The 19,744-nt window shown below is 40.7% G+C and overlaps 2 protein-coding genes across 2 annotated transcripts; both read left to right on the top strand.

Annotated features, from left to right (window-relative positions):
- The first annotated feature begins 2,992 nt into the window (after positions 1-2,992).
- On the top strand, positions 2,993-6,681 carry LOC125282515 (olfactory receptor 52K1-like). Its single transcript, XM_048217472.2, has one exon. The coding sequence runs from the start codon at positions 3,694-3,696 to the stop codon at positions 4,735-4,737; it is 1,044 nt and encodes a 347-aa protein (XP_048073429.1). The 5' UTR covers positions 2,993-3,693; the 3' UTR covers positions 4,738-6,681.
- Positions 6,682-9,281: 2,600 nt separating this feature from the next.
- LOC125282516 (olfactory receptor 52L1) lies at positions 9,282-13,914 on the top strand. The gene has a single exon (XM_048217473.2). The coding sequence runs from the start codon at positions 12,359-12,361 to the stop codon at positions 13,301-13,303; it is 945 nt and encodes a 314-aa protein (XP_048073430.1). The 5' UTR covers positions 9,282-12,358; the 3' UTR covers positions 13,304-13,914.
- The last annotated feature ends 5,830 nt before the right edge of the window (positions 13,915-19,744 follow it).

Genomic DNA, 19,744 nt, shown 5'->3' with positions numbered 1-19,744 from the left:
CTGGAACTGGTTTTGTACTCTTAGAGCATGGCTCTCAGAATGGATGACCTGATTTGGGTACTGACCCTTACCAATAAACTTTGTGCTGTTCCCTTCCCATATAGCCTGTCTTGTCCTTTGTCTTTCTGATAGGAGAGTGTCATTCTGAAGACACAGGTTTATCTGAGTCCTGAACTATAAATTTGCACAAGTTTGTTCTCATTTTTTTTCCTTTGGCTTTATAAAACAAAAAAATTTTCCCCTGTGGGGACTATCCTCCTGGACTTGAAGAATCTATGGAAAACCATGCATGTCATCACAAGTGTTCTCTTGTGTAAGCTGTACACACAATTTTTTGAATCCCTCTTAATCCATTGAATCCTTCTCAATCCAGATCCTTCATAGTCTTGAATGTCCTCCCATAGATTAACCTGGCACCATTTTCAGGGCTGAGATGAGAATCAACTGTAGAGAGATTGGTTAAGATGGGACAGAGTTCTAGGTAATTTCACTTAAGGTGAGATAATTTATGAATGGTAGTACCTACAAGACTTGGCCTACCCTTGTACCTACCATTCTGAGTTCAGGCATTTTACATTATCTTCACTCTTATTCCCTGGGCAGGTTATCTTTACTCATAAAGTCTTCTACTTATTAATCCATTCTTCCTTTCATGGTTCCACCTATGTCATTGGGGGGGGGGAGTCACTTGGGTAATGTTGTATGTTGGTCCTGGTGTTGGCCCTCCCAACATCCCTGCCTTCTTTCTCACTCACCCTAGATCAGATCTTGCTTGGGTCATCAAATCAGGTAGTCCCACTCCCCACAGCAGGAAGCTTTACCTTGTTTCTGGATGCAAGGCCTTGGCCCTCTCTTGACATGGCACCCTGGAGTATGCTATTCAAAATATTCCCTGCTGGGGCTGTTCCCTGGGGTCCCAGTAAGAACAAGAGACCTTGTTAAACCTTTGTCTGTAGAAGAGGCAGAAGTACTAATTGGTGTCTGGGTGGTGGGAGCTTCATTTTGGATCCCTACAGGCAATGCCTGAAAAGGTACCCATTAAACACCCTGTTCTCGGAACTTGAAAGGTAGCTTAACTTCTCATCCTTCTGTAGGTTAAACAGTGCAGCTCTTTGGTGAGTAAAGGCCAAGGGTAGGCCCAAGGAAGAGAGATACATACAGGCTTCATCCACAAATTAACTTTTCACCAACCTTCCCAGATCTGGATAATCCGATAGACTATCTGGGGTGGAAATGCATGGTCTTGATATCACTGGGAAAAACTGGAAATACCACCAATATTGATGATATGTACATCATCAAAAGTCTATTTGGACCTTTTGTGTTATATGGATGCAGGCAAGGGAGGGATCAGGTGTGTGAGAATTACTTCCTCCCAAGCAGGCAAACATCTTTCTAGTCCTGGCTCAATAGTAAGCTATTTGTAAGTCTGCTCCTCTTTGAAGCCCACAGGGTGGGTTGTAGGGAAGCATTTTTGGAGACATCTCAACCTGTGTCCTGGATTCTTCTGGTTCCAGGACCCCTTACCTCCCTTAACCTTCTTCCCTGATGGAAATAAAGAAGCTGAGCTTACTGGGTCAGACTTTTCCTTGAGGCATAAGGTTATAATGAAGGACATTTGCTGGGTCCTGAGGGACATTAGAGGTAATTATTTCTTAAACTGTTCTGAAGATACCATCATGTTCCACAAGGATGGGCAGCTTTGAGGATAATGCAAAGCCAATGCTCAGATGGTCAGAGCCACATTTCTTAACACCATTCAACCCCTCCTCCCCCACCACCAACACACACAGCAGTATTCCCTGGGGGTGCTGAGGGGCACAGCATGTGGTTAGGAAGGAAGAGGGGAGCAATATCGGAGAGGATACGGTATTTTTGACTATGTGCCTTTGGGTTACTACTACTTAAGAGCCACCCATAAGGGATGAATATATTATCCCTTGTCAAATGAAATGCATTGTTTCTGAATCTCTGAAGTTTCTGCTGCTCTTAAGCAGATTCCTCTGAATGCATTTTTTATAATTCAGAAAATAATATTACTATTTTCAGCTCTTGACAAAGGATTTTCACATATATTTCATTGGATTCTCACAATGATCCTGTGAGATGGGTTTTAGTATATTCATTACACATGTGAGGAAACTAAGGCTTGGAAATGGCTAGATGATTTCCTTCAAGTCACAGAGCTGACATATGGCAGAAATAGTACCTCAAATCAGGACCTCGAGTCCTGGTCCAGAGTTTATTCCATGACACCAGAACTATTGGTCTACTCTAATCTCCCATCTTCCCAGCTCTCATGCCTTCTGCTGAGGTTACACAGTCTTAGCGGTTGTGGTGAAGGTATGGGCAACAATCACATAGTTTCTCTTGGAGAGAAAAGCAAAACATTCTTGGTCATTTTAAGCTGTGCTCTTTCTTCTTTCTTGGATTATGCTCCTGGCTGACTTCTGCTCCTTTCCCTCATGCTTAGAGACTACTTATTGCTGTCACTGCAATTGTGAGATCAACCCAGCTGCATCTTTTCTGCCTGGAATATGAATCACTTATCTTATGCTCCAAAGCCCTCTTAGACTCCTAGACCTAGGTCTCTCTGTATCCTTGTGTTTTTCTTTCACATGAGAGAATTGTGGCACTGGAGGTATTGAGGGGTGTTGGGGAGACCTGTACTCCCTAAATTGTTCCTTATCTGCTCTGCTATTTGATCCCTCTACTGGCCACCCTTGGCCCTGGATGTTCTCCCTTGGCCCTGCTGCAGTCACTGCTAACACACAGAGAAGGTAATGACTTCCTAGCTCGGGAATCAGTGATCTGGTTGATGTGAGCTCTTGTCTGATTCTGTCACTAAATGGATCTGTGACCCTCGGCCATTTATTTCTTTTTAGACCTCAGTTTTCTAACCTACAAAACAATGGTATTGGACACAGGATATATTGCAGATCTGAAAAATTTTGTACACTTTTTGTGATTACATGAGAAATGGAATTTTAGGGAATGTCTGCCCATTTTTTCTTCTGTTCTCATTAATTTGGCACGATTTAGAATTCTTTGACTTTCACATGACAGTTATTTCCAAGAGCTTCTGTTTTTTACAGGTCACCACAGCTCCAAACTTTGTGTCTACCTCCGTACACCACTATCTTGAAGGAGAGGGAGATACAGGATTGCGATATGGGGGAGAGAAACAAGATATGCATCTGTGAAATGATTGGAGAATAACCTCAGGAAGAACCATATCAATTTTGGAGTCACCAGGGAGCATTTATTCTGTAACCTGGCAGTCAAGCGAAGTTTGGAGGGGTGTTATGTCTCCAAATTAAGGGAGTTTCCAGATGTTAGGATTTTTGGCAGTTTCAGATGAAGGTTAGTGATATAAGACTAAAGGACCATGTGGGGTCAGTCCTGATTAAATCCAGTGCCAGCATTCAGAACTTGGGAATGTGAGCATGACAGGAAGGATTTTTATTTAGCATTAGTTTCTGGGCATCTACTTAAATCTGGTTATGTCCGTTGCTCCAGGTCATAGATATATTAGGATATTCAATCCTTGAACCTGGTCTCTGAACTTTTTGACCAATGCATTTCCCACTGGACCAAGCTGACTTGCCTCTTCTGTGTTTGAAGATCTTGCAGAAGATCAACTAAACTGAAAATTATTTTCGGCTGTTTACTGAGACCTATGGGGGAAGAGTGATGGTAATGGTGCTTTTAGTGGGACGGTGTATCTTAACTCTCAATCTCCACATCACTGAACCTTTCAGTGAAGAACCCTTCAGTCTTCTAAATAAGATGATCACCATGATTCTTTCCAATAATTCTCATCACTTCCCACATACTTTCTTCTTGGCTGGCGTACCAGGACTGACTGCTGCCCACATTTGGATCTCACTTCCCTTTTGCTTCATGTTCATCCTGGCAGTGACTGGGAATTGTGTCCTGCTTTTTCTTATCCAGACCGAGCGCAGCCTTCATCAGCCCATGTTTTTCTTTCTTGCCATGCTCTCCTTTGTTGACCTGGTTCTCTCCCTCTCCACTCTGCCCAAGATGCTGGCCATCTTCTGGTTTGGTGCTACAGCTATTGGCTCCCACTCCTGTCTTTCCCAAATGTTCTTTATCCATGCATTCTCTGCTATGGAGTCGGGAGTGCTGGTAGCCATGGCTGTGGACCGTTTTGTGGCCATCTGTAACCCATTACATTATGCAACCATTCTAACCCCTGTTGTTGTTGCCAAGATTGGAGGCCTGGTGGCACTGCGAGGTGTGGGGTTGACCATCTCCTTTCCAAGCTTGGCCAGTCGGCTGCCCTACTGTGGCTCTCACACAATTGCCTATACTTACTGTGAGCATATGGCAGTTGTAAAGTTGGCCTGTGGGGCCACCATTGTGGATAATCTCTATGCCTTTGCTGTAGCAATCTTTCTTGGTGTGGGGGATGTGGCCTTTATTGCTTACTCCTATGGGCAGATTGTGAGGACTGTGATTCATTTTCCTTCACCTGAGGCACGTGCTAAAGCAGGCAGCACATGTACGGCTCATGTCTGTGTCATCCTCTTCTTCTATGGACCAGGCTTTCTTTCTGTGGTCATGCAGCGCTTTGGCCCATCCACCTCTGCTGCTACGGTCATCCTTGCCAATCTCTACTTGCTCTTTCCCCCTGCCCTAGACCCCATTGTCTATGGAGTTAAGACCAAGCAGATCTGGGACCGGCTGTTTAAAATGCTAAGGCAAGCAGGTTGATCCCACCTGAGTATAGTTCTCATCAGCTGGATCTCAGGGCAACGGTGGTCCTCTCCTGTGGGATGGGAGCCCCACAGCCCAGGTCATTTACCTAGTAGGGACAGTCAAGAGAAAGCAAATGAAGTTTTCTTGAGTGTTTGGAAGTTGGGAAGTCTCTTCTGAGGTCTATATAGTGTTCAGATATTGGGATGGGAAACAGAAGTGCTGCGGTATCTCAAGCAAGTAGTTTTTTGAATATGTCTTTCTTCTAAGAGTTTATGATTTACTTGTGTTGACAAGATAAATGCATCAGGGAATTAAGAAACAATGTGCACTTCTATGAACCTGAGACAAGTGACTTTGAAGATCAGGGAGAGATGAACTGGGTGCCTGTTTGTACATATGAGAACATGGACCACTTCCCACCATCGTGACACTGACACATAGGCAGTCTGGCAGCCGATAGGCCTTCTCTATCAGTAAAACTTTGGCATCATAGAAATAAGGGTGGCACCCTATGGAAATTCTTTAGAGTTTCAGGTTCATGAGAGAAACTCTTTAAAATATTCATATTCCATCTGATTCTAGAAGTGCTAGTCCATGTGCTTTTCTCCTGCTTTTGAGATGGATGACCTTCTCTGACACCTATAGTATTATGTATTTTTAACCTCTGAGAATAATGATAATTTTTCTTTCATGTCTTCATTTTTAGTCTCAGGTGCAGAGCCTTGAGTTAAAGTTTATTGCATACAATAATCATTGTACTAATTGTTGTTTATTTTATCTTCATCTGTAATTCTTTTGGCCATTCTTTTCTATTTCCTACTGTTGGCACTCACTTTTTAATGTGTTTGTTGTGTGTTCTTAAGTATTTACATATCCTTGCAATGTATGTAGTGTTGACTGAGTGTTATGTATTCCTAATATACGTAAGTATCCTTCTGTAGTTCCTCCAGTCCATGCTTCCTTCCCCCATGGGTAGTCTGTGATCTTCCTAATGGGAATGCACCGCCCTGTCTTTATCCTTCCTATTCTTACTCATCTTGAACTTTAGTTCAAACCTCACCTCTTTGAAGCAGGTTTTTAAAACTAGATCAGTCACTTGCTTTATGAACTCAGAGCTCTATGTATATTTCTTTCATTATATATTATAATTAAAAATTACACACACACACACACACACACACACACACACACACACACTGGGCTGCCTGGGTGGCTCAGTTGGTTGAGCATCCAACTCTTGATTTCAGTTCAGGTCATGATCTCAGGGTTGTGAGATTGAGCCCTACGTTGGGTTCCCCACTCAGCAGGGAGTCTGATTGAGATTCTCTCTCTCCCTCTTCCTCTGTCCCTCCTCCTGCTCATGCTCTCTCTCTAAAATAAATAAGTAAATCTTTAAAAAATTATATATAAAATGATTGGTTGAAAGTTCTCTGACCCCCATATCTACTAAATGATGAATTGCGTTGTATCCTTAGCATAGTACCTGGCGCATGATAGGCACTTAATAAATCTTTACTTAATAAATAAATTTTATTATTTTAATGGACTGTATCATTGCTAGCATATTTCCTCATCAGTCACATTGACATATGTGTATTTTGGATTAAATGAATACATAAATCTCAAATTGTGACATAGGCATTTAATAACTTTTTATTGTAATCAGAAGGGGGAATGAAGCATGAGAGACTCTGGACTCTGAGAAACAAACGGAGGGCTTCAGAGGGGAGAGGGGTGGGGGAATGGGATAGGCTGGTGATGGGTAGTAAGGAGGGCACGTATTGCATGGAGCACTGGGTGTTATGCGCAACTAATGAATCATCGAACTTTACATCAGAAACCAGGGATGTACTGTATGGTGACTAATATAATATAATAAAAAAATATTATAATAAAAAAAACTCAAAAAAAAGAAATGAAATAAGTTGTCACAAAACCAGCACTGCAGTCATAATCACTATTAACACTACTGTCTTTACTGCTATCATTGTGATGAACACTATCTCAACTTTCAAATGTATTTTCATTTTTTAAAAAAATTTCAACTGGTGACATTTTGGACACTGTGTAGATGCACTGAAGAATGTGGTTACTCTTATAAGGCGATCTCACTGCTATGCATAAACATAGAACAAGCAGAAAAATAGCATTTATCTTTCTCCTTATCTTCATTTGCTCTTCTTTTCTTCATTATTTTCTTCCTCATCCTGAGTATTTCCCAGGCTCTTGGTGTAATGATGAAATGAACTTGAAAATCTAGAAACTATGATAAAATGTGGTAGTGCTGTGGTGGATATTGGTTCCAAGTCACTGAAGACTAATTCTCCATGGGAAGTAAGGGGCAGGAAAGGGACATGGGCTGGGTTAGGTTAAAGAGATGCTATGAATGACCAGGGTTTAGAAGAGTATGGGCCTAGGTTGTCAAGTGGGTAGATGGAGGGTTAGGGCTAAACTTATGGTCCCTAAGGGAACTCTGCTTCAGTCTTTCTCCTAAGTGGCCTCTGCTCAATGCCATGTTCAATGATCCCATGTTTTCTCTGTTAAATATTAATCTTCAATATTATTAGTAAGAAGATAGCACAGCAACATTATTCACAGAAGCTAAAAGGTGAAGACAACCCATGTGTCCATCAGCTAATGAAAGTATTAACAAAAAAGTAGTATACACATCTAGTATTCAGCCTTAAAAGGAATGAAATTCGGACACATGGTACAGCATGGATGAACCTTAACCATTATGCTAAGTGAAATAAGGTAGACACAAAATGACAATATTCTATGATTCCACTTACATGAATAGGCAAATTCATAGAGACATAAGTAAAACAGACAGTGCCAGGGGCTTAGAGGAAAGAAGGATGGGAATTATTGTTTAATAGGCACAGAGCTTCCATTTGGGATGATGGGAAAATTCTGGAAATAGATATTGGTGACGGCTGCACAACATTGTGAATGTACCTAATGCCACTGAATTGTAACTTAAAAATGGTTAAAACGATAAATATTATGTTAAATATATTTTACCACAATAAAAAATGACAACAGCAAAAATACCCCCTAGAAGACAGATCTTCAAAGAAAAGGTAAAAAGTGGAGACCTCCCTCTTCTCCTATCTCTGCTTCATCGGTCGGAGTGGAAGAAAGGGCTCCTGGAGATGCACGGTAGCTATAGAATTGCAGAGGATTCCTTAGTGGGAGGATGAGTGACATTTACTACCAGTGGGTGTAGAGTTCTCTATGCGCTTTAGTTAAACTTGTTTTAAACAAGCTTAGTGGTGACTAATATAACATAATAAAATTAAAAAAAAATCTTAGTCTGAATATGCTGTATTAATGTAAAATCTTTTTTTTTTTTTAAAGATTTTATTGATTTATTTGAAAGAGAGAACATGAGCAGGGGAAGAAGCAGACTCCCTGCTGAGCAGGGAGCCTGACATGGAGCTCAATCCCAGGACCCTGGGACCAGGACCTGAGCCAAAGGCAGCTGCTTAACGGACTGAGCCACCCAGGTGCCCCTAGTGTAAAATCTTGATAATCTGAGCAGCTCCCATTGTTCAGCTCTTATTCCATTGTACCTTGAGCCCTTGAGAAAAAAAACTTTGCACATAGGCTCTCTCATTTAATGTCTACAAAATGCATATGGGGCTGGTAATCTCATTATATCCATTTTTTTTCTGACAAAAATGTTATACTTCCTACTAAGTGGGCATCATTCATTTTCTCACACTTCTCATAACTCTGTTTTGGTAGCGAGTTCACTGTTCTTGTTCCCCAAAGCAATTTTCAGGGTTTTTTCCCCCTGGAAAAACAGACTAGCACACAAATAAGCATGGACTGGTGCTTTGCTGTTCATGTCATTCATGGAAATTATTCTCTATTACTCCCAGTTATCGATATCTCTCCTTGTTGCTCTTATTCATTAAATGATGACTGAGTTGATATGTACTCTATTTTTTGCCCCCCCCCCCCATTACCCTGGTGTAAGACTTCAGGATTTATGTGAACGTCCCATTGAACACTCTGTTTTCATAATTCTTGATTTGTTTCTCCCAAGATTCCTACCTCATTTAACCATTCCCATGGCATATCCTTGAACCTCTCTGGAGATCACTGTGTTTGTCTCCAACACATCTCCCAGTGTCTCTGCTTCCCTTCTTATGCATACTCCTATCATATTTGATAATGAGATTCTGCTCATCTCTCAGTCTTCTGCTTAAAATCTTCATGATTTCCACTTCCCACTGTCCTTTAACATGACCTAAAACATCTAGTGTGGTTCCTGCTTATACACCAGGCTCCGTTCCTGAGTACTACATCCCCAGATTTCATGATTCTTTCAGGTCGTTAGCAATGCCAAGTTCCCTTCCCTCTTGCTTCAGGGTTTTTGTATCCTCAGCCTACCCCACAACTCCCTTCACTTTTAACCCATTCTTCTGGTCACTAAGTTGAATTAGGGAGGCTTTCCTGCATTCCCAAGAATGAAAAGTTTCTCTTATTACATGCTCTTATAAAACCTATAGTTTTAATTTATAATACTTATAACTATTATTAGGTTTCTGTGGTTGCATACATAATATATACCAGCCCATGCGCCATGATGACAAGGATCCTTAATCATATTGTTCGTTCTGGTTAACATCTAGTAGAGTGCACGGGTTTGGTGGGTATTTAATACTGACTGACTGAATGCATGAATAAGTGAGGCTTCCCACCAGCTATGAATGAAATACTTGGTTGTCTGGATAAATGAAAAGACGGTGCAATTGAAACATTATTCCAAAGGAGAATGTAGCCACTGGGGTAGACCGTAGCTGCTTTATCAGAGATGTGGCCAAAAGAAGGAACTGTTTGGTAATGGGGAGATATGATAGAGGAGGTCTTAGCCATCTCATTGGGAACTTGCTTCAATGGACTCTCTGAGAATCAATATCTATCCCATACTTGCTATGGTATTGGAGTTGATATCCACGGACCTGTTGCAATTTCTCAGAAGAGAAACAAAGTGCTTAATTCACTTGAGAGAGGTGGCATTTGTCTTAGATTGGATCCTCTAGAAACACACTGAGGCAGAGATTTGCATGCAGGAAACTTATTGTGAAATATACTTGGGACTGACACCTATCAGGGAGTGAGGGAAGCAGGATGGAAAAGAGGAAGAAGTTAAACTATGATCCAGTTACTCCAGATGCCTGAGCTGATTCCATGGGGGTGCTCTTGAGCTGAGATGGTCCTTCAATGTTGTTTCAAAAGAGAGAGGTTCAGGTCTTTTTATTTGTACTTAAATGGGTCATTGGGTGAGGGCTGCACTCAGAAAAGAAAACTAATCTTGGGTGAGTCAGCTCTCTTTGTTGAAGGGAGAGTGACTCAATTATGAGCTTTTAGCAGCCACCACTCTCAGCAGATAGAGGAATGAACACGTTTCACCACAGAGTCCACTAAAGAATTTATTGCTCTGAGTTTGACCTGTGAGAAGGAGAAATCTGAGCTTACAGAGAAATCTGAGCTTTCATATCTCACTGAGCATGCAGCTTCCTATGACAGCCATCAAGGTGGACAGGCTTAGAGGTGATGACCAACACTGGACAGACATGAGCCACCTGGTCAGGTGCAGGTGCCACTCCCTGCTTTGCCTCTCTGCCCAACTAGCAATCCCTGAGGCAATTGACTTAGCTCTCTGGGTCTCCAGCCAATCTGGATACTGAGTTTAGCCCTGTCCAAGGTGTCTGTGTGTCCTCTGGGACCTGCCAATTGGTAATAACATCTTGCCTGCTCAGTGTCTTATTCACAGTCACTGGACCTACCTTGGGGAAGTATCAAGAATGGACTTGTCTTTCATGGTAGGATTACAAAACTAGGTATAAATCTGTACACTATTTATAGAATAACCTATATACTGGAACTTTGGAACTTTATACACATCATTTAATTAATATTTATAATAAATCAGTAAGATTTACATTATTTGCTCTATCATCAGGTGAGGCAATCTATACTCAGAGTTTAAGTATCCCACCATAGTTTCATTTGTTGAATATGAAGCAGCAGAATTTAAGCATAGTTGTCTGCCTACAAAACTTATGTTTATCCCCTGTACTGTGAGGCCTTTACCAGCTAGTTTATAATTATGAAGCTTAATGAGAAATTGTTCTTTACTTGAGACAAACCATTAAGACACTGAAAGGATTTCTATAATTAGATAAAACAGAAAGTTGTGGATGAACAAAAAAATCTCAAAATAAAGTGCTCTTAACATGATTAGTGTGGTCCTAACACAACTAGAGTTCTTCTAAGAGACAGTAACCAGTGGACTCTGAATTTTGAATGACAAGAAAGACCAATTCAGATAAAAGAGATGGAAGAAAGAATACGCAAAAGGTACATGTAAAATAAGTTGTTGCACTCACATACTTCCAAGAACATGGAATAGTTCAAGCAAGATATATAGGTGGAAATTTGCTAAGTGTAAGTCAAAGTAGTACAAAAAATAGCCTTTTAAAGCCTTGTTTGCCAGTCTTGAATGTATAATTTTATTCCATGGATTAAATGGACTAACAGATTTTAATCTTAGAAGTGACATGATGACACGTGAATTTTAGATGTATTTTATAATCTTCTGCCTTAAGAATGCATAGTGGATAGGAAGGGGTTAATGGCAAAGCCAGAAAGATCTATGGAAATAATCCAGGTGATAGAAGTTAGGAGTGTGCCCTACGCAGTGACAATGGGGGGTGAGAAAAATGAGTGGGTCAAAAGGGGTTAAACTGCAGTCAATAGGAACTGGTGACAAGTAAAAGGGAGGAGAGAAATGAATGTGTAAGAATCATTTCAAATTTCTACATTGGGTTGGATAGGTACATATAGTGATTTAACTAAAAAAAACTATGAGCATGAAGGAGATAGAGTGGATTTGGGAAGAACAGGCAACTTAATTCAGTCTTGAATTCTTTGGGCATGTGGTATAGATATTTCAGTATAGATAAAGGCAAAATGCATCTGGGTTGCAGAAAGGCATTTGACTCAGAGACCTGGAGTATTTGACTCAGAAACCTTGGAAGAAATGAAAGTATATAAATGGTTAAAGTATTATAAATGGATGAACTCCATCAGAGATAGCATACAGAACAGGGAAGGGAGGAGAGGATGGGATCCCGGAATCAACAACATATGAGGGAGAGGTAGATGGAGAAAGCGGTGGGATGGGAGACAAAGGAGGAACAACTGTAGGTTGCTGTGTTATGGAAACTGAGGGAGAATACTTGACAAGAGAACAGATTGATTTACAGTGTTTAGTCATGGCAAGAGGGGATACAGAGGATCCTTTCAAGTGGACATTCCCAATGAGAAGTAACTGCATGGTAGAGCTTAACATCTCTCTAAAGCCAGCATGCTTACTCTTATCTGTAAATGAAACCAGACCTGTTGTAATTCAGACACGTGGATGTCTCACCTTAAAGACATTATCTCAAGAAAAGGGGATTCTCTTCTTTGTATCTCACTTTCTTTGCTTGTGTTTCACTTTCAGCGTCTTTCTTCTCATGAAGATGGTAGCCAGATCTAGACACTGGGATAACCCGCCAGGAATGGAGAGATCCGGATTTTGGTTTCTTTTCTCTCTTCTGTGTCCAAGCCATTGACGATGGCCCTTAATAACTCTAGCTGGAGGCCACTCCAGCCTTCTTTTTTCCTGATGGGCATCCCCGGTTTGGAGGAAAGCCAGCACTGGATAGCATTGCCACTGTGTGTCCTTTATCTCGTTGCTGTAATGGGCAATGTCAGCATCCTCTTCATCATCTGGACTGACCCATCCTTGCACCAGCCTATGTACCTCTTTCTGGCCATGCTGTCTGGCATTGACCTGGTGCTGGCCTCCTCCACTGCGCCCAAAACCCTTGCGGTGCTCCTGGTTCATGCCCATGAGATTGGGTACGCTGTCTGCCTGATCCAGATGTTCTTCATCCATGCGTTCTCTTCCATGGAGTCGGGTGTGCTTGTGGCCATGGCTCTGGATCGCTATGTAGCCATTTGTCACCCTCTGCACCATTCTACCATCTTGCATCCGGGGATCATAGGGCGCATTGGGATGGCAGTGCTGGTGCGGGGGTTGGTCCTCCTCCTCCCCTTCCCTATCCTGTTGCAGAGACTCATCTTCTGCCAGGCCACCATCATAGGCCATGCCTACTGTGAACATATGGCTGTGGTAAAACTTGCCTGCTCAGAAACCACAGTGAACCGAGCTTACGGGTTGGCAGTGGCCCTGCTTGTGGTTGGGCTAGATGTCGTGGCCATTGGTATTTCCTATGCCCTCATCCTCCAGACTGTGCTGAAGGTACCTGGGGGTGAGGCCCGACTTAAGGCCTTTAGCACATGTGGGTCTCATATTTGTGTCATCCTGATCTTCTATGTTCCTGGAATATTCTCCTTCCTCACTCATCGCTTTGGCCACCATGTACCCCATCACGTCCATGTTCTTCTGGCCACACTGTACCTCCTTGTGCCACCAGCACTCAACCCTCTTGTCTATGGGGTGAAGACTCGGCAGATCCGCCAGCGAGTACTTAGGGTTTTCTCCATTAAAGGATAGATCTGAACACATCTCAGTTATTTTCTTCTGAGTCTCCTGCTAAAGGTATTGCCAGGAGCCCCTGGCTGATCAAGGCTATGTGGCTAGAGATCATTCCACAGTGAGGAGTCCTTCCAGTCCTGCTAGTCTCGTGGCAAAGAATATGCCTGGGCACTTGGCTCCATCAGTGATTGTTTACTTTAATAGCAGAATTTGTGATTATTTTCCCCATCCTTTTTTTTTTGCTCTTGATCCCAGTATTTCTCTACTCCTTGTGCTGTGGGACTAAGAGATAAGATCAGTAGATGTAGCTTTGGATATGCTGTGTTTTCCTGCCTTCACCCAATGACTGTGGAGCATCATCTAGTAAAGGAGTGGGAAGTCCCAACCTGTGCATGGTTTTAGTTTTAGAGTGTCTTTAAACCCTCAAAATTCTGTGAGCTCTAGGTCACTGGGTTCCCTTGTAGTAAGAGAGTGTCTCTCAAAGCATTTGAGATATCCACTATGTGAGAAAACAACTTTTTTTTTTACAATATGGGTGTTATTTATTTATTTAAAATAGACCTAAGTGGGACAGGTAACGTAATAGGTTCTAGGAATAATATGTTATGATTTATATTTTCAAAATATAAACTTACATGTATATAGTGGATTTCTTTTTAAAAAAGGTCTATTTGGATTTTTGATTTATTATATTTTAATTTCTTTATATGTTTTGCTTAGGATAAAGAGTGAGTAAGACCAAGTATTGAATATACATATGTTTTATAAGTATTAATTTAACAAAGCAAAAGTAACCATGTAATTATCATGATTTAATAACCATAAAACTTGCTGGTCTGTTGTTGGTAAATTTTTATTTAATTTATAAATTATTATTATATTTATTAATAAATATAGAACTAGTTATGCCACTTGAAAAAATTTCTCTTTCTGAAATGTGGGTATGGGCTCGATTAGAGCCTCCCCATTTCTAGTAACATAATCTGGGTAAAGCTTACAAGAGGATTGTCACAATTGGTATATTGTATCCTGTTTGTTGGATATTGCCCTAAAATCCTAAAAAGTAGTACATTTTGTTAAGCCGTAGAAGAAGAAACTTACTGCTGCCTTGCAGGAGGGTGCTCTTGTGTTGAGAAGGTCCTATCCTGGGATTCAATTGTGGTCGAAAGCGGGGAATGGATGGGTTAGTGTTCCATTTCTTCTTTCTTGGTAAATTTTACTCCTAATAAATAGTTTTCAAGTACAGAGATGGAGTATGAAGTCTTCAGTTTGGCACACATGGTTTAATTAGGGAGGAGTCACATGAGTTCTTATTGCAGGAGCAATTACAGGTTCTCATCTCCTTGGTTGTAGGTCTAGGACTTGAACTCTAGGGAGTTGTCCTGGGGAAGCCCAGGCTGTGGTGTATGTTATATCACATCCGTGGGAAAACTGTCTTGGCCCTAGAGGTACTTAGGTTGGGGAGGTTATTCAAAGTAGTGGTTTGTTCTCTTCTCCCAATTACACCACTTGCTGATGCTTGGGATGTGGGTATGACAGTGGGATCTGAAGAGCTTCCTTGGATCACAAGATGGAAATGTGTGCTGAAGCTGGTAGAGCAGCACTGTAGAAGAGCCTGTGTCCCTGATGCCGTCTGGGCCACCAACCCTGACTTAAACCTGGGACAGAAGCTCGTATCTGGGCTAAGCCACTATGTTTGGGGGAAGCTTTTTGCAGCTGACTAACCTATAGCCTAAGCAGTAGATGTTTTTCATCTCAGATCATCCAAGTGGGATATGTCTTCTGCCTGAAGGATGTCTTTTAGAATTTCCTTTTGAAAAGGCTCTCAGTTCTTGTTTGTTTAAAAATCTGTTTATTTTATCCTCAAATTTACTGCCAGAAAATGTTTATATCATTTTCTTACTGTTTTATTTTCTACCGTGGCTATCGTATATCTCCATAAATCCCGTTTCATTCTTAGCAGTGTTTATTTGTGCCTTTCCTGATTTCCTTGCTTGTTCATGTTAAACAGTTATCAATAGTATGAAAATATTTAAATGTTTAAACTTGCAGCCATTTAACTTAATGGTAGCACTGGCTTTTTGGCTTTCACTTTTCTTGCCTTTTTTGCTGATTTGTATTCCTTTACTTTTTACCACCTCAAAGATACATTTAAAAAGACATTTAAAAATATTATTACATATTTTATGAATGTCTTTGTTTTCTCCTTGCACTCTTATCTCGTTATAATGGGTTAGGTTTGCTGCTTGTGAGCATGGTCCTTCCTTTTCATGAGGCCATTGTTCCTCAGCTGTCTGTAGATTCTTTCATCTCTCTGTTCATGAGAATTATTTGTTTGCACAGGTGAAGGGCGGTTTCCTCAGAGGCTGTAAAGGTCACAGTTCTTGTTCCCTGGTTGTAAGTACCCTGTAGGTCTTTGTGCTGCGATGTGCAAACGGGTAGAATTCCCATTTGGTGGTCAAGTGGAAAATGAAAAGGTCTACTGAGTTTCCTCCCCTTCAGCTGAAGCACAAAAGCTTTTACACCTGGAACCAGAGATGGTACAATACACTTCTCTAATGTGTGGAGCTCTCCGTACTTTTGGTCCATATCTAACTTGGACCCTACCTTGGAACTGACTTTGATTCCAACTGGCCTCACTGCAATGACAAGGTTTGGAGGTCAGTGGCACTTCTTTTTAGATAGGGAGCTGATGTCCTAGTCACTTTGTGTCTATAGAAGACCGCACTGACCCAGCTGTCCAGGTAATACAAGGTTAATTACCTCATCAGTTCACTAAAGGATTGCTTTCAATTTCTGTCACCATTTCCACTGATTTTGAACTTGGAGTATTCCCTGGATCCCTTAAAGAGCCCATTGCTCATCTCTGCATCAAGCTTTAACTTGTCTGATTTCTCTTTCCCTAACTCATAATTCACCACACAAATATCTACATTGGTTTGCAGCCTCTTCATTCTGGTTTTTCTATAAAGCCAATCCAATGTGAATTATGAATTCCAGAAATTTCTCAAAGTATTTGAACCAGTCCTTGTACATTTTCTCACATCTAGTACTGGATTGAATTATCTTATTTTCACATTGCTGTAGCCATTAAAGAGAAACTTTGGCAGATAGGGTAGTAAATCATGTTTTCAGTCCAACATCTTGAATCATAATTATTATAATTTTAACTTAATCTTGTGATGTCACTTGTGTTGTATATATCTTCCATGCTAGACTAGACTCCAGAAAGACAAGAGTCTTCGTCTTTTTTTTTTAATTTAAGATTTTATTTATTTATTTGAGAGAGAGAGAGAAAGTGCAAAAGGAGAAGGATAGGGAGAAGGAGGGAGACAATTTCCAGCAGACTCTGCACTGAGACAGAGCCTGACATGGGGCTAGATCCCACCGTCCTAAAATCATGACCTGAGTGGAAACCAAGAGTCTGACGCTCAGCCGACTGAACCACCCAGGTGCCCCAAGACAGGAGTCTTCTGTGTGTCATTTGCTTCTCAATACCAAGTGCCTGACTTACTCCCTAACACAATAAACATCTTAATAATTGTTTGTGATACAGGATGAATGCACACACTTGATACCTCTGCTGTGAGTACCATTTCTTTGTTTCTTTGTTTCTTTCCTTCTCTCTCTCTCTTTCTTCTTCTTTTTTAAATTAAATTAAAGTTTTGAAAAATATTTTATTTATTTATTTGTCAGAGAGAGAGAGCACACAAGCAGGGTGAGCAGCAGGCAGAGGGAGAAGCAGGCTCCCCACTCTGCAAGGAGCCTAACAGGGGACTTGATCCCAGGACCTTGGGATCATGAGCTGAGCCAAAGACAGATGTTTAATCAACTGAACCACCCAGGTGTCCCTCTTTCTTCTTTTTTAGTAATTTTTAGTGTGATTTTTCTGTTGAGGAGGACAGGTCTTCCATCCTAGAATTAGATGGTAATCATCTGATGGAGATAGGGTGCATCTTGATAGAGAAAAGCTTAGGAATGTTGTGGGCAATTGAAAGGGCACATTTCTCTCTTTATCCCCTCTGTGTTCTAAGTAGTTGAGACTGCTAATGAGAAATTAAAGAGTGATCAAAGTAATGATGGTTAGAACCTAGTAACTTCCATTTGCAGTAAGTCATGACTGCAAAACATACGTGGGACCAGAGGACAAAGGGGAGGTCCTCAACATCATTCTTTTAATTCTACATCTTGGGATCCATTTCTACTTCTTCCCCTTACCCCCAACACAGGGAGATTTGATGTGAAAATTTGGCTTCTAGTACAATTACCCAGCAATCTGGAAGGAGGATTGCAGGACCCCCACAAACAGAGCCCTAGCAGAATGTAAAGTGCAAAAAGAGTGATTGGCTTCTGGAGGTTTCTCTCTGGGAAGCAGATCTCAGGGTTCTTGTGCAGGTGTGTATGTGATATTGAAATACAATGTACAAGAGTCCACTGCTATACTTACAGATCCTCCAGGCAGGTAGTGAAACAGAACATATTTCCTATGTTTGAGATACATTAACCCTGGCCACTGCTCCCAATCATCTCTGTCCAATTGTATTAGTGATCCTTCTTCACATATGGGAAACCAAGCAAGGGAGAGGAGGGAAAGATAGAGAAGTTTCACTCCTATTATTTCCCTCTTGTGGTGAGGGGAAGAAAAGCCTTGCTCTGGAAGCAGAGTGGAAGAAATAAACTTCTTCCCCAACAGGCAGCAGATGGCTCCTTTCACATTCTTTTGAGTGAAATTGATAATATTACATGGGGCAGGGCTTGGAAAAATGACTTGGAGAGTAGGGGCAGGAAATTTGTTTTTTTGTGCTGCATCATAAATTATGTCTCAATAGTTTCAAGAGAACAAAGCCTTACAGATTTTAGTATCTTAACAAACACAGAATTAAGTTGGGAAACAATACCAATGAGATGTGATGAAAAACCCCAAACACTTGGAAATTAAATAACACACATCTAAATAATCCATGGCTTAAATAAGAATCACAGCAAGCATTAGAAAATATTTCAGACTGATTGTTAATAACATAGAGCAAAAGTTGTAGGACATACCTACAAAGAAATTAGAGGTAAATTTATATTTTTCACTGCTTACAATAGAAAAGAATAAAGATTTAAAAGCAATTATTTCAAAAACTAATGATGTACTATATGGTGACTAACATAACATAATAAAGAAAAAGAAAAATAAAAAAATAAAAGCAATTATTTAAGTTGACAACTTGTAGAGAAAGAAGAATACATTAAGCCCAGGTAAACAGGAGTAGAGTAAGGAGTTAATAAAGATAAGAATAGAATCAATACAATTGAGAACAGAAGCAATAGAGAAAAATCAACAAATTAACAGAAGAACAAAGTTGGTTCTTTGGGAAGATTAATAAAATTAAGCTCTGATAAGACTTAGAAAAAGAGAACAACACAGAAGATCAATGTGATTATTGAAGAAGTTATACAGTTATCATATACAATATGATTATTGAAGAAGTTTAGTTAAAATACTAAAATGATAATAAAGGAATGTTACAGTTTTAAACCAATAAAACCAACAATTTACCTGTGAGATTTTATGACACATGTTATATGAATTCCAGCCCCCAAATATCCTAAGTACAGATTTATGATCAGAAATTCTCAAGGGATAGTCTTTCCTTTTCAAGGAAAGTATTTTTTCCCTTTTCTTCCATTCCCTTCCTCTCCCTTTCCTCCTCTACCCCCTCTTCCCCCTCCCCTTCATCCTTCTTCTTTCCCTCCCTCTCTCCCCATCTCCCTCCTTTTCCTCCATCTCACCTTCTTTCCTTACATTTTTTTCTTTTCTATGATTTCCCCATTAACTATCAACTAAGGATATCTCCTTCTCAAGTTCTCCAGTGAAGGGAGACTATTTTGTAATAGAGTACTCCAGAGAAACTGAACTTATAGGATATAGATAGATAGATAGATAGATAGATAGATAGATACATACAAGAGGAGATTTATTATAGGAATTGGCTCATGCTGTTATGGAGGCCAGTAAGTCCCACAATCTGTCTGCAAGCAAGAGAACCAGGAAAGCCAGTGGTCTAATTCATTTTGAATCTCAAGGCCTGAGAACCAGGAGATCCCTGGTGTAAATCCAGTCTGAGGCCAAGGGTATGAGAACTTGGGGGGCTGCTAGTGTAAGTCTTGGAGTCTGAAGGCTCAGCAAGCAGCTGCTTTGACGTTTAAAGGCAGGGAAGAAATGGACAGCTCGGCTTAAGAAGAGAGGGAATTCTCCCTTCCTTTGTCTTCTTGTGTTCTAGTAAGGCTTTCAATAGATTGGCTGCTGCCTACCCACATTGGTAAGGGTGGGTCTCTACTCAGTCTACTGAACCAAATGCTAATCACTTCCAGAAACACATTCAGATGCACTCAGATATAATGTTTTGCCAGCTATCTGGGCATTCCTCTGCCCAGTTAAGTTGACACATAAAACTAACCATCAATATA

The sequence above is a fragment of the Ursus arctos genome, unplaced genomic scaffold, assembly GCF_023065955.2.
Source record: "Ursus arctos isolate Adak ecotype North America unplaced genomic scaffold, UrsArc2.0 scaffold_22, whole genome shotgun sequence".
Taxonomy (NCBI): Eukaryota; Metazoa; Chordata; class Mammalia; order Carnivora; family Ursidae; genus Ursus; species Ursus arctos.
The sequence above is the reverse complement of the archived record's forward strand: the minus strand, read 5'-3'. Positions and strand labels throughout refer to the sequence as shown.

What these genes read in the sequence shown, in the direction of transcription:
- LOC125282515 (XM_048217472.2), top strand. Translation starts at nt 3,694, where the DNA reads ATGGTAATGGTGCTTTTAGTGGGACGGTGTATCTTAACTCTCAATCTC.
- LOC125282516 (XM_048217473.2), top strand. Translation starts at nt 12,359, where the DNA reads ATGGCCCTTAATAACTCTAGCTGGAGGCCACTCCAGCCTTCTTTTTTC.